General features: G+C 45.6%; 2 protein-coding genes across 2 annotated transcripts in view; one reads left to right on the forward strand and one right to left on the reverse strand.

The window, feature by feature from the left end:
- Positions 1 to 1,358: 1,358 nt before the first annotated feature.
- Positions 1,359 to 11,782, reverse strand: part of T265_13695 (hypothetical protein) — a gene marked incomplete at both ends in the record, with an annotated part of 14,880 nt that continues 4,456 nt past the window's right edge. Inside the window, 5 exons of the mRNA XM_009170083.1 lie at positions 1,359 to 1,741; positions 3,769 to 3,848; positions 4,735 to 5,056; positions 8,573 to 8,807; positions 10,672 to 10,825. Of these exons, the coding sequence (XP_009168347.1) occupies positions 1,439 to 1,741; positions 3,769 to 3,848; positions 4,735 to 5,056; positions 8,573 to 8,807; positions 10,672 to 10,825 (1,094 nt within the window). The remainder of the gene's footprint in view (positions 1,742 to 3,768; positions 3,849 to 4,734; positions 5,057 to 8,572; positions 8,808 to 10,671; positions 10,826 to 11,782) is intronic.
- Positions 3,152 to 9,615, forward strand: T265_05144 (hypothetical protein; the record flags this gene model as incomplete). Its single annotated transcript, XM_009170068.1, has 4 exons — positions 3,152 to 3,241; positions 3,441 to 3,770; positions 9,268 to 9,474; positions 9,511 to 9,615. The coding sequence occupies 4 exons, from the start codon at positions 3,152 to 3,154 to the stop codon at positions 9,613 to 9,615; spliced, it is 732 nt and encodes a 243-aa protein (XP_009168332.1).

Genomic DNA, 11,782 nt, shown 5'->3' on the forward strand with positions numbered 1-11,782 from the left:
TGCGAACTGAAGTGGCACCATATTCACATGAACAATGGTGAGCTTCGTTATTGTAATTTAACTCATGTTCACCAAATGGGATATTCTGCTAAATTTATCATGCTTTTTACTCGAAAAATCACTCTTCGCCCAAAAGACCGAGAGAGAGATACTGCAAAAAACGAGTGTATGAGATAGATGTGCGAGGCAACCATACTGCTGATGAACTATGCTTAGATAACAGGTGAAAAGTTCACACGGCTGGCCAAAAGGTTTAGGGTTGAATACCTTCCAAAAATGATATAGTGCAAGGAGTAAGCAATGATGTTTGCAGTCTTCGCAAAACAGGTTTAACGCATCAGTGGCTTTCTATGGGGGAAAAGAAACAAGGAACTCCTTGGAGTCAAATCAACAAAGTTCACAAGCCGGGACTCGGAAGGACAAAGATCACTCCAACATCGACCAGATTACGACGGCGGGGGATGCTAAGCTCAAAGGTCACGTGGGCATCGGCGAATGAGAACAGGGGATAATAGAGCAACCAGTGGAACCGCCCGACCGAATAACTAATCGCGACCAAAGGTCACCCCCGGCTAGCAGCACGTATAGCAACACACACGTAACACTAATCAACGTACAACCATTAACCCACCGCTACACACCACTACGCTCCCCAACAACGCACTGATGATGTCACCTCGACTGGTGATGAAACGGTTGCAATCAAATTGCCCAGCTCAGCGAACAAGCCAACGACCAGCACCAGTGGCTAGTAAACTTTATTACTGCTTTATTAGTAAGTTGTAAATGGTGGCGCTCGCCAATCCAAGCGATTTCTTTCAATGCATAGTTCCCTTCCCAATCTCCACACTTAAAGGTCCTGTATCTACGCACCAATTTAACAGCCCCGATCTCCAATGCGCAACTACCTACTCCACCTACCCAAATCATCGTTGAAGGATACTGTGGTAGCTACAACCACTACGCGGTTCTTACCGCTGATAATAATGATGATGATGGTTGGAAATATGCATCATACGGTAATATGTCTTCGAAAGAGGATAAAAGCGTTACTTCCTACCTCCTTTGCTGAATGAGGATAGATATTAGGATGGGTTTGACCTAGAAAGCTGTGATGAACTCTGAAAGAGTAGCCTATATTCAAAAGGGTCAATTTCTTGAGGAGATCAATGTACATAAATACTCATGTTCGATACTTGGCTATAACCATGAATACTGATTAGATTAGTATGTGTGATAATCAGAATAACAGGTAGCCTGCAACTTTGACTGCATACCGAGGTAATGCAAACACTCGAACAACAAATTCTAAACAATATTTTTAAAACACTGGATTATTCAGTGAAAATTCATACATTTGGTGCAACATTACAAACGAAATAGAATGAGAAAAAGTGATAAGACTCTTGGGAGTTGTTGGGAGTTGGGGGGAGGGGCGTCAGCTGTCGTGAGTCATTGATTCCTCTTGGCGTTCCGGTGTAGTCTCAACATCCAAGGCACTAGCAGACGACCGACTGCCAGGTAGTGGGGTTCCGACAAGGGAGGAGCAAGCTGGACCAGTGGTCGATGTGGATCGGTGTGATGAGGTTCCGGGGGGCTGTTCACTATCATCCCACAAGGTATACCGGTCCATGGGACGAATGGCTGGGGTTGGAATCGCGGATGAGTCTAGCTGACTAGCCGATGGCTTCTCAACAGCCCCCAAAGCCGAAAGCAGAAATCCCAAGGAAAGGTCCAGAGGCTATATAAAAAGCAAGTAAAAAAGGTAGTTGTCCGGCAAGCGTGAACTTTATTAGACTAAAGATTTAATGTACAGTCCGATACACACCACAAAGAAGTGTCAAGCATATGTCTAGTTTCCTGCATCCAGCGACTCTACGGGGATTCCACAGGAGAATGCACTGCTCCCCAATTAGATTCCAAGGTAGTAAGTAACCGGACGTAGTGTCAGTCGCGAAAAATGTACGAGGACATTCCTTTTCTCACTGTAACGTTTCATGCACGTTTTAACGTTTGTAAGAAGTGGTGCCATGTAGACAGTACACAGCCTGAAAGAAGTAACCTAGTATTCATTGTCACCGTTGCTCTGCTAACCAAAAGTGATGCGCCTGTGAAAGCTCCACACGGAGGACCAAGAATGAATGGTTCAGCAAACCTGCTCTTTATAACCGCATCAATAAAACCGTTTGGTTTATGCTTGTAAGCAAATATGGTCCATACCATGCCGTCTGAAACACCTTTCCCCCATTAAAAAACTGCTAGATTCATGCTGGTGTCCATCTACATCCGGTAAACACCATTCCAATCAAGATCACTTCGGTGTTGTTCGAGGACCGACTGTACATGGTACCAAATCCATTCATGAAGCCCAGCGAAACACAACAGTACGATTGAACCCTAGAATCACAACCATGCTACCAACATTGCAGTACATGTGCTGACGAAAAAGAGACATGTTTAGAAGATTATGTGGAGTTGTAATTTCGAGACACTGTTCAGCTGCATGACGGGGCGTACGTGGAGAATCGGCAAGAGAACAATTCAAAACGAACGCACGAGAACGCTGATATGGTCGCTGAAGGGTAGAAGGCGAGAACGCCACGATGAAACGGCCAATGAGAAAAACGATGGGAAACCAAATGCGGCTGACGAACTGCTCACGAGAAGGGAATAAACTGGCAGACTGGGTGGAGATGCGAACCTGCCAATGGCATTAGTAGAAGCACATCGTTGACATTCAAGTCCTTTTACCTTAACCAAAATTTAAATTGGCTCATGGGTGAGGTATCCCAAACGCGGATGAGATACTATTGCCTTGTTCAATAATGCTTGAGGACGGGCGGTCTATAAAAGGCTAACGACTGTCCCGAATAGCGAAGAAAAGGCAGGCTAATAGCGGAATAGACTGCTGGTACGCATGTGCCTACACATAACCGGCAGCGTAGTTCCTAAAACGGTAGTTTTAACAATTTGGCTTAACTTGACCTATTGTGAGGGAAGTAACCATTATCACCATTAGGGCATCCAAGCATTGAGGGGACGTCAAAAACTGAACTATGACAGCATGCATCAAATACACTTTCAGCGCGGAAAAAAATGAGCAGTCGTTCAGCTGTAGCACCCTTTCGGGGCCTAACGCCATGCCACCCGAATGAAGCACAACAGCTGGGATACTGCCAGGTTGCCCAAGCCTAGACAGAAGCTGAGAGGAAGAGGTCGGATTCGAACCACGGACCTTGCGGTCAGTACATTGGCGCTCTAACCACTTGGGCCATCTCGCCCACCCCTTGATGACCCTCAGTAAGCAGTGTCATGCAGGTCGCCGTTATCAGGGACGAGATGAGGGTCTGCTCAGCAAGTAATCAGTTCTAGGAACAGACACTTCATCCTTAGGGATGGCTTCGGGAGCTTGGATTTAGAATAACAGAAAAACGTAGCAGATCAAGGTGCCAATAAATCGACCACATATGTACACACAGCCGAAACCAATGGTAAGTTTTGACAAAATATCGTTGATGAGATATTACACTGTGAAGATGAAAAGTGCGGAGGCGAGATGGACCAAGTGGTTAGAATGCGAATTTACTGACCACAGGGTCCGTAGTTCGAACCCGACCTCTGCCTCTCGACTTCCCCTGTCTAGGCTTGGGCAACCTGGCAGTATCCCAGCCCTCGTGCAACCTTCGGGTGGCATGGTAGCTAGGCACCGAAAGGGCGCTACAGCTGAACGATTTATTTATTTATTTTACACCAAAGGTCTCCACTTACTTGTGACTGTGTCGTGGCCTTCGGCTGTTGCTCTCGATTATCAGGATCCACGTCGGCTACTTCCGGCTCCATTGGATGACCTACCAATAGAAGTTTAAGGCAAATAAAGTTTACTTAGCTGTTGACGGGACCTTAAAGATTTAGAGCGGTGATCCTTCGGATAGTTAGTTAGTACACGGCAAAGCCAATCAGATTACATCCTAATGGGGACAACCAAACGTGCGATGCTTCTCGGCATAGGATGATCGAACAACGAACGACAAAACTTGCAATAAACACTCACCCAAACCTCTCTTACACCCATGAGATATACAAATAGAGTAGACAAGCCAAAAATGAGTCATTATAGGTCTAGAAATAACTGCGACTCATTGTACGATGGACTAACGTTCCTCTCCATAAGGTACGGTGTTTAACATCACTCACCAAGGAGCTGCTAACTGTAAGTGTGCGCACAACAAAATCTGTTGAAGTTGTGGATAATAATCATGCTACCCAAAAGCTGTCAGGCTCGTAGATTGATTCGTTGTAGGAGTTCAGAGAAACTAAGGAGTTAGATCCAAGCGAGGGCTCATTAAACGCATTTGGACAGGTTGTCACCAAACATCTACGTGAATATCCGTCCCCGCGGTCAGAAGAGACCACATCAGTGGCCAAAGCTTCTTCTACGCGCTCAGTAACACCTATGAAGTACTAAGAGAGTGTAGCGGGAATATGGGTTGTATTCGTCGAAGGTCGGCCACATTAGCTGGGTTTATCAGGACACATCGCTTGTAGTGATTCGACTGCCGAAGTTGTAAGCTGGTAACTGGTTAGTTGCCGAACCGAACTATGTACCAACAACAAATTGATAACTCTTAACACAGGTACTGGGGCAACCATGTGCAACAGATGGCATTCAATCAATGGAAGGATGTACAAGGATAATGCATCGGATACAAATTAGAACCTGGTGGAGGGACATACTCGCATCGGTGCAGTCCCTGGGGCACGGCGTATCCGCGACTGCCTCAGAGTCCCCTGCTTGGGTAGAACCCGATGCAGGATCATGATCCTCGATCGCGTCATCCGTAGACGTGGGATCATCACTTGTTCTGTCTGTGAGAACACCTTCAACATCACCAGCAAGTACGGTGATTTGACGAAACATGGCTTTGGCTTCCTCACGCGTTTCCGGAAATTCCAAACACTTGCTCGCCGCTGAAGCCGAATCTTCGTAGTGTCCCATTTGCAAATGGTACATGGCCAAATACTTGTAGGCCTGAGCGAGTTCCGTTTGGCTGGGCACCTGAGGGTATGAATAGGATAAATTGTATTCGACGTGACAGTTCACTGCAACACCATTTATCACTGAAGCAAAAGTAGTGTGGGTGTAGGACAAATAAGCTGGATCGTCCTAGAGGCTGTGGAGAAGATGAGCCGTAACGAATGCAATCGAATTCGGTATTTAAGTGAACAACAGATGTGATCTCAGGTGTAGATTTGGTGTGACAAACGTTCTCGTGCGCGCTTCAACATATAACAACCAGCACATGGTTCCAGATCAGGCCGGAAGTCCAGTCAGCTGGTGGATCAGTTTTCGGGATTATTGCGCTGCCGTGTTACGTTAGAGATGAAAGTCAAAATGGTACTTGTGCATCACGGTCGCAAGTCGAGTACTAAAGATTGTTGAGATCTCTGATACTCAAATGGTTCCGGTTGAAAACATCAACCTACAGATGAACTGACCAGAACCTATGCACTGATGTGCGATTTGCGCCAACTCTATAGCCACGCGTTCAGAAATGTGGGTAGTAGATGGAGACAACATCGGAATTTCACATGAGTAAATGTTATTCCTCACATAGTGCATTGTGGAGACAGCGTACAGTAGTACTTAAAGATTTATGCAGACTGGTCTACATCAACATGTCTCCCATGGTTGCAAGCATGGAAGCGGAGAAACCTGTTCTTGGCGGCGACCACAGTACAGTAGTCTACTTAAAAACACCCCTGATTAACGACTCTCCCAAATTTGAATGTGTGGATGTGTAAAAATTGCTATTATAATTACATAATTGCCTCAAAAACAGGACCACTCCTCTAGTACAATGGAATTCGAGGTCATCGTGATGGGGTATTCAACATATAAACTGGCCGTTTGACGCATAACCAGACGCCTAGAAGAGGTTCGATTGCATACTAAGCAATAAAGAACATCACGCGTGATGTTGCAGAAACCATGGGCCCGGTTGGTGACAACACACTACTGATTAACTTAACTGTGGACGAACACATCTTAACGATAAGCCAATCCAACATACCCATCAGACTGTTTCGGGACTCGAGCGTCTCTGAATGTTCATTTGAGGTTATCAGTATGACAATAGTAGGGGGTATTTCCGCGATACGGTGCGCAAAACGAACATGTATTAACCGGTCATAGTTCTCTTAATATGGACAAGGCGACGCTTATGAGTATCCATCATCAGTAAAGGCAGCACACAGCATACCAGTGTTTAAAGGTTATAAAATCGTGAGAAAAGAGACCCCAAGTGTAGAAACAAAAGCCAAAGATAGATATTTGTTCTCGTGTCTCTCGGGAAAGCGACACAGAGTAAGTTAGCCGCACCTTCTAACAATATGCAGACACATTTAAGTACGGTGTGGAGTAGAACGCCATTAGCGTGATTACCAGAAAATGCTTTGCGAAGCTCACAGACCAGCGACCCTGTACACTATAAGAGATATGCCATAGCTAGGTGGTTTGGCTACGACGTCACAGAACCCGGACTAACTGAATCACATCAATTAGCGACTTTAGGCATGTGCAAAGACAATCAAGCATAACGGCGCGAGGATCTCAGCGCTCCGTCCGACGGTGGCCGTCCTCATTACATGTTACCGTGCCGTGACCGGTCCTCGGCGATTATCATCATCATCATCGATAGCATGACATCAGTGTCCAACACCGATGCTTCACTGCCGTAAACCTCCGAACCTTCTACCGATGAAAGTTCGGAGCGAGGAGGAAGCTTTCCTTGATAGGTGTGGATGGGCTGGTGCTGTACACGTCGCAATCACCTTAACCAGATAAGCTGTTGTTGTTCGTCGCAATCACCTTAACCAGATAAGCTGTGTTGCCCTAGTGGGTCTAATACGCAACCAGGTGCTTGCAAACAAACCATTTCGGTGCCAGCAAATGAAGTCTGGTAAACGCCAAAGGCGCTGACAAAGAAACGTTTGAAGACGTTCGGATAGTAAATTGCGCAATCCTGTAGTAAGAATGCTCTTAGAGTTGCCTCTTCAGCTTCAGTAGAATTTGTGTCCGTTGCCATAAATCACACAAATTGGTAGATATTGCATGGGCATGGTGATAGGTGCACTTACTTCACCTGCCACATTGCGAGCAAGGCTCGGGTAGTTGTCAAAATCATAAACCAGTCAGAAAAAACGCAGGCCCACACAAACGAATCGAAAATTCTCAGCCAAGACTCTGAAAACTCAGGGTTGATAAAGAACAAGCTAGGGGTCATTTCAGAAATTCTGTTTGTAATAGATTGCGCGGGCTGATGGCTCACACTGTCTAAGCTCACTCGTGTGACTTCGATATCAAGATTAAAGGTCCATTGCGATAGGCATTCCATGGCCCATTCGATGACAAAATTGAACAAAAGAGAAAGGATGCAACCCTGATGGACCCACTAATAATTGGGAAACTTTTAGATAGTTCATCAGCCTTATAGTATCCTAGGCACGAGAGTTCAAGAGACGAATTCGATCTAAAAACCTGTAGATTCCTTCTTGACGAGGTGTACGTGGAAGGTTCACTCCACACACAGAATCGAAGGACCCTTCAATGTCCAGGAATACCGTGACTGTCGGTCACTGTGTTGATGCCCGGGCACTTCGTCATTTCATCCCTTACTCGAAAAAACGCTGCCTGACGCTTTCAGATTTGCGTCTCACGTGATGCAGTATTGTTTACACTTTGGCCGAGCTATGATAGGTGTATGATCTATACATCTACGATTGGAAGCGTCATCCCGAATGCATTTTTGCGGTAAACTGCTTGGTTTATCCAAACTACCTAAAAAGCAATCAGGTGAAAAATGCTTGGAACCGATTGAGTAGTCATCGTTTTCGGAAAAGTTTGGTAACAATCGGTACCTGAAAAGCACTTAGGTCTCACAACAAGTTCAAATAATCTAGTTAAAACAGAAAAGAAAGAGTTGCTACCGTCTTTAAATAACGCTTCTGGACAACCATCTGGCCCACAGGGTTGAGTTCCACAGTTTCACGACGTGCCTTCAAGATAGAATGAGTCACCGAAACCATGCTGTGAATCGGTCAAAACCTTAAACACCACGGGTTTCACCACCATCATTATCAGTGGTTGATTTAATCAAGTAATTATCTGGACACTAGTCGGAATGAAACGGTCAACAAATATCATGGATGGCACTGCAGATGGTTCCGTTCTGTTAACCCACTAGATTGAGTGACACACTCTTGTGGGTCAAATAATAAAAATAAAGACGGAAAATCTCTTGTTGTCTAACTTTCCGGTACCAGGCAACATCTCGATTCATCCATACATTAGGTATCAAAGCCCAGGCTTGGTAACCGTCACGCCCCCCCCCCAAAAAAAAAGAGACAGGACCGAGAACTATACAGACTGAAAAATTTGAGAAGGCAAAAACAAAAGCGAACAAATCTCCGTATGCGAAGTCGCAGGGGTGGCAGAACGAGGGAAAGGATGAAAACAGCACGACGAGTTGAATACACACCGCGTAGTGATCACCGATTCGTGGCGTTTACTCACCCCATGACGTTTGCAAAGTTTTATATACTCCGTGTAGGCAGCTGCAGCCTCAGCCACCTCCTCTGATTGAATAAAGCATTGCGCCAGACGAACAAGTGCGCTCCCTTCAATGTCTCCCACACAATAAGCCCGCCAGTAGCACTTCTTTGCCTCGTCCAGCCGATTCAACCGTTCATAGATCTCCCCCAGTGCCACAATTAGCCGGGAATCGGTAGGGACGAGATACTGGGCTTCACTATAAAAACGATAAATGATAAAGAGATCATAATCCGTATGATAAAACCCTGGGCGACGTTACATTAGACCGAAGATGGAAGAAACGGATTTGAAACATGATATCCTACGGGAACTTTACTATAAACAAACTTTAAACAAACTGAACACATAAAGTGTGAGATGTCCGTGTGATGGAACGCGTAAGCACAGGGTTGAATGGACAGGGGAATAACAATGAAACATTAAGTAGCATTCAATGGGGATGTTCCGTGTCTTGAAAGACTGGGCCGCGCCACCTGGGTTCGGACAGCCACATGGGAGTCCTAGTAATCAACAGGTAGTATCCCCACAGTATCACCTAAAGACCGCCCAGCCTCGATGGACAAGAGGAAGAACGCACATCACGGCTAAGACATAGCATCCGAACAACAATTTTGTTTCAATTCAATACTTTGGGGAGAGATGGCTCAAATTGTTAGAGCACGAATTTAATGGAAGGAAGGTCCGTGTTTCAAATCCCACCTCTGCCTCTAGACTTCCGCTGTCTAGGCTTGGGCAACCTGGCATTACCCCAGCCCTCGTGCTTCCCTCGCGTGGCATGGCAGCTAGGCACCAAAAGAGTATTACAGCTGAACGATTTTTTGGAATACTGTGGATGCAATCGATCAGCTGACTTCACCACAATGGTAAACATTTAACCACCAACTTTCCGGTATAGCCAGGCTCATCAGAGGGAGCGGTGGGGTACCGGTAAACGCAGGCTAACAAAATTACTTGGGTCTTGGGGCTCAGACTCAGATTCCGCGGCCCAGTTCGGGTTAATATAGCAATAATGAATAATCGTTCAGCTGTAGCATCCTTTCGGTGCCGAGCCACCATGCCCCACGAAGGAGACACGAGGGCCGGGATACTGCCAGGTTGCCCAAGCCTAGACAGAGGAAGTCGAGATGAAGAGGTCGTATTCGAACCACGGACCTTCCGGTCAATAAATTCGCGTTCTTACCACTTGGTCCATCTCAACCCTTCGGGTTGATCACACTGCTGGTCAGGCGCTGGTAGACCAACTATTGTGTACAAAATACTAGTCGCTAGGTAACAAGTTTGAAACTCCATGGGTTTTCGTGAGATACGCACTGGTGGTGGTTCCCATTAGGGATAAGACAGCTATACAGTCCTTTTTGGCCTTCCAGCAATGAATATCGTTTCCCATCAGCTAAGATTAAGTGAGAATCTCTGTCTTCTCCTTGGAGGAGAACCAAAATACCATTTCCTCATTTGTGTCATATTTTCGGAAATGCATTTGGCTTTCCTTCTGGTAGGCCAAAAAATTCGATCGGGTGTTTCATGGAGTTGACAAAATCAGTCTGGTCCGACTGACGGTTGACCTTGAACAAATGAGGGAGCAAGCAACAGCAAAAACAATAGTATGTGTAACTACTATGTAAATGACCGTTGTTTTTAATCAGTGGAGTTAAGTCTGAGCATTTTAGGTCTTAGGGCCGGTCGACGGTATATCCCAGATGCGGGCTGTGGTTTCGGCGCAAAACAGACGACGTCCTGCCAAATCAGGTACTGAAATGAATTGGTCGCTGCCTATAAACGAAACGATAACTTATGGATATTTGAGATGGTGCTTTCTTCCGATTTCAACTATGAGTGTAGTGGCCGTGGTGGTACTGGCTCGTTTGACATCGCGTTATGCTTGGGGATCCAGATTCACAAGGTAACACAGAGTGTTGGTTCTGGGTTGGCATCTCCAAATTCGAGATCATCGAATTCAGAAAGAGAAGAACAGTTCTATGAGATGGACAAGCCTGATACACGACGTATGAACCCTTTTTGCTGAAGAAACCGATGAGCCCAGCCTGGTATCCCATACTTACCGATAGTAGTGCAACGCAAAAGATGGGAGATCCAGAATTTCATACATCTGACCAAGACCGTACCAGGCACGAAACTCGTGTCTGTTGTGAGCGATAGCTTGTCGGTATGCGTGAACAGCGGCCTTGGTATTCCGCAATTCAGTGTATTCGTGACCTGCCAGAAACAAGCCGTATGTTGGATCATGGTATCATGTGAAGTTTACAGGAAGTAAACCTGGATACATAGGTGAAATAACATTTCATTTAACACACTACAGTGTCCAGCAACATTGGCTGCTTAACCGTAAGAAGTTCAGTCTCTCAAACGGACATTTCCCAAACCCAGCTGAGCAAGAACCTTGGTGAACGAGATGGGCCAAACAACCTTCGACAGACAAGCAAACCATGACATGTTTATAAATAGCTGCACGAACTGTAGCGAATTTCAGTCGGCTGTGCTTGTTAATCACTTCTACGTTAAGCGAAATACACTCATTTGCATACGGATTTGGTTTTGACGAGAAACTCACCTGGAACCCAGGTGAATCCGATTAGGATCATAAGCGGGCGATTCGCCAGGGTTCCAGGTGAGTCACCCATCAAAACAGATGAGTGCATGAGTCAAACTTCTGGATGTCCTTTAACAAATGTAGGGTAATATTCGCTAACGGAGTCGGAAGACTTCAAAGTTGTCATTCAGAAGGTTAATTACATACGATGGAAAAATTAGTGCGACTACAACCACGAGTACGCGTTGGTCAGGCAGTAAAAGATGGGGCAAAAATTATGAAGAACTTTTCAAGCATCAGCTCAAACACGGTTGAACAATGGGCACAGACAGTCGTATACATAACCCGATTTGACCTCAACCTGCGATCTTAGACCGCCACCACTTGGTCCTTTCTGGAGGATCTATACAGACAGCACAGTGGTATTATCAAACACACAAAACGGCAGGTGAAAGTGGACGATCTGAGGCTATGGATGGTGAGAAAAGATTTCGAAATTGTAAGTGTTTAGTGAAGTCGATCTGTGCAGAAAATCAGGGAACTACTGAATATCATCATCATCAAAGACAGCAACATCAGTGTTGGCACTGATGCTTCACTGCCGTACAACCGTAAGGTTATAT

The sequence above is a fragment of the Opisthorchis viverrini genome (assembly GCF_000715545.1).
Source record: "Opisthorchis viverrini unplaced genomic scaffold opera_v5_96, whole genome shotgun sequence".
NCBI classification, from domain to species: Eukaryota; Metazoa; Platyhelminthes; class Trematoda; order Opisthorchiida; family Opisthorchiidae; genus Opisthorchis; species Opisthorchis viverrini.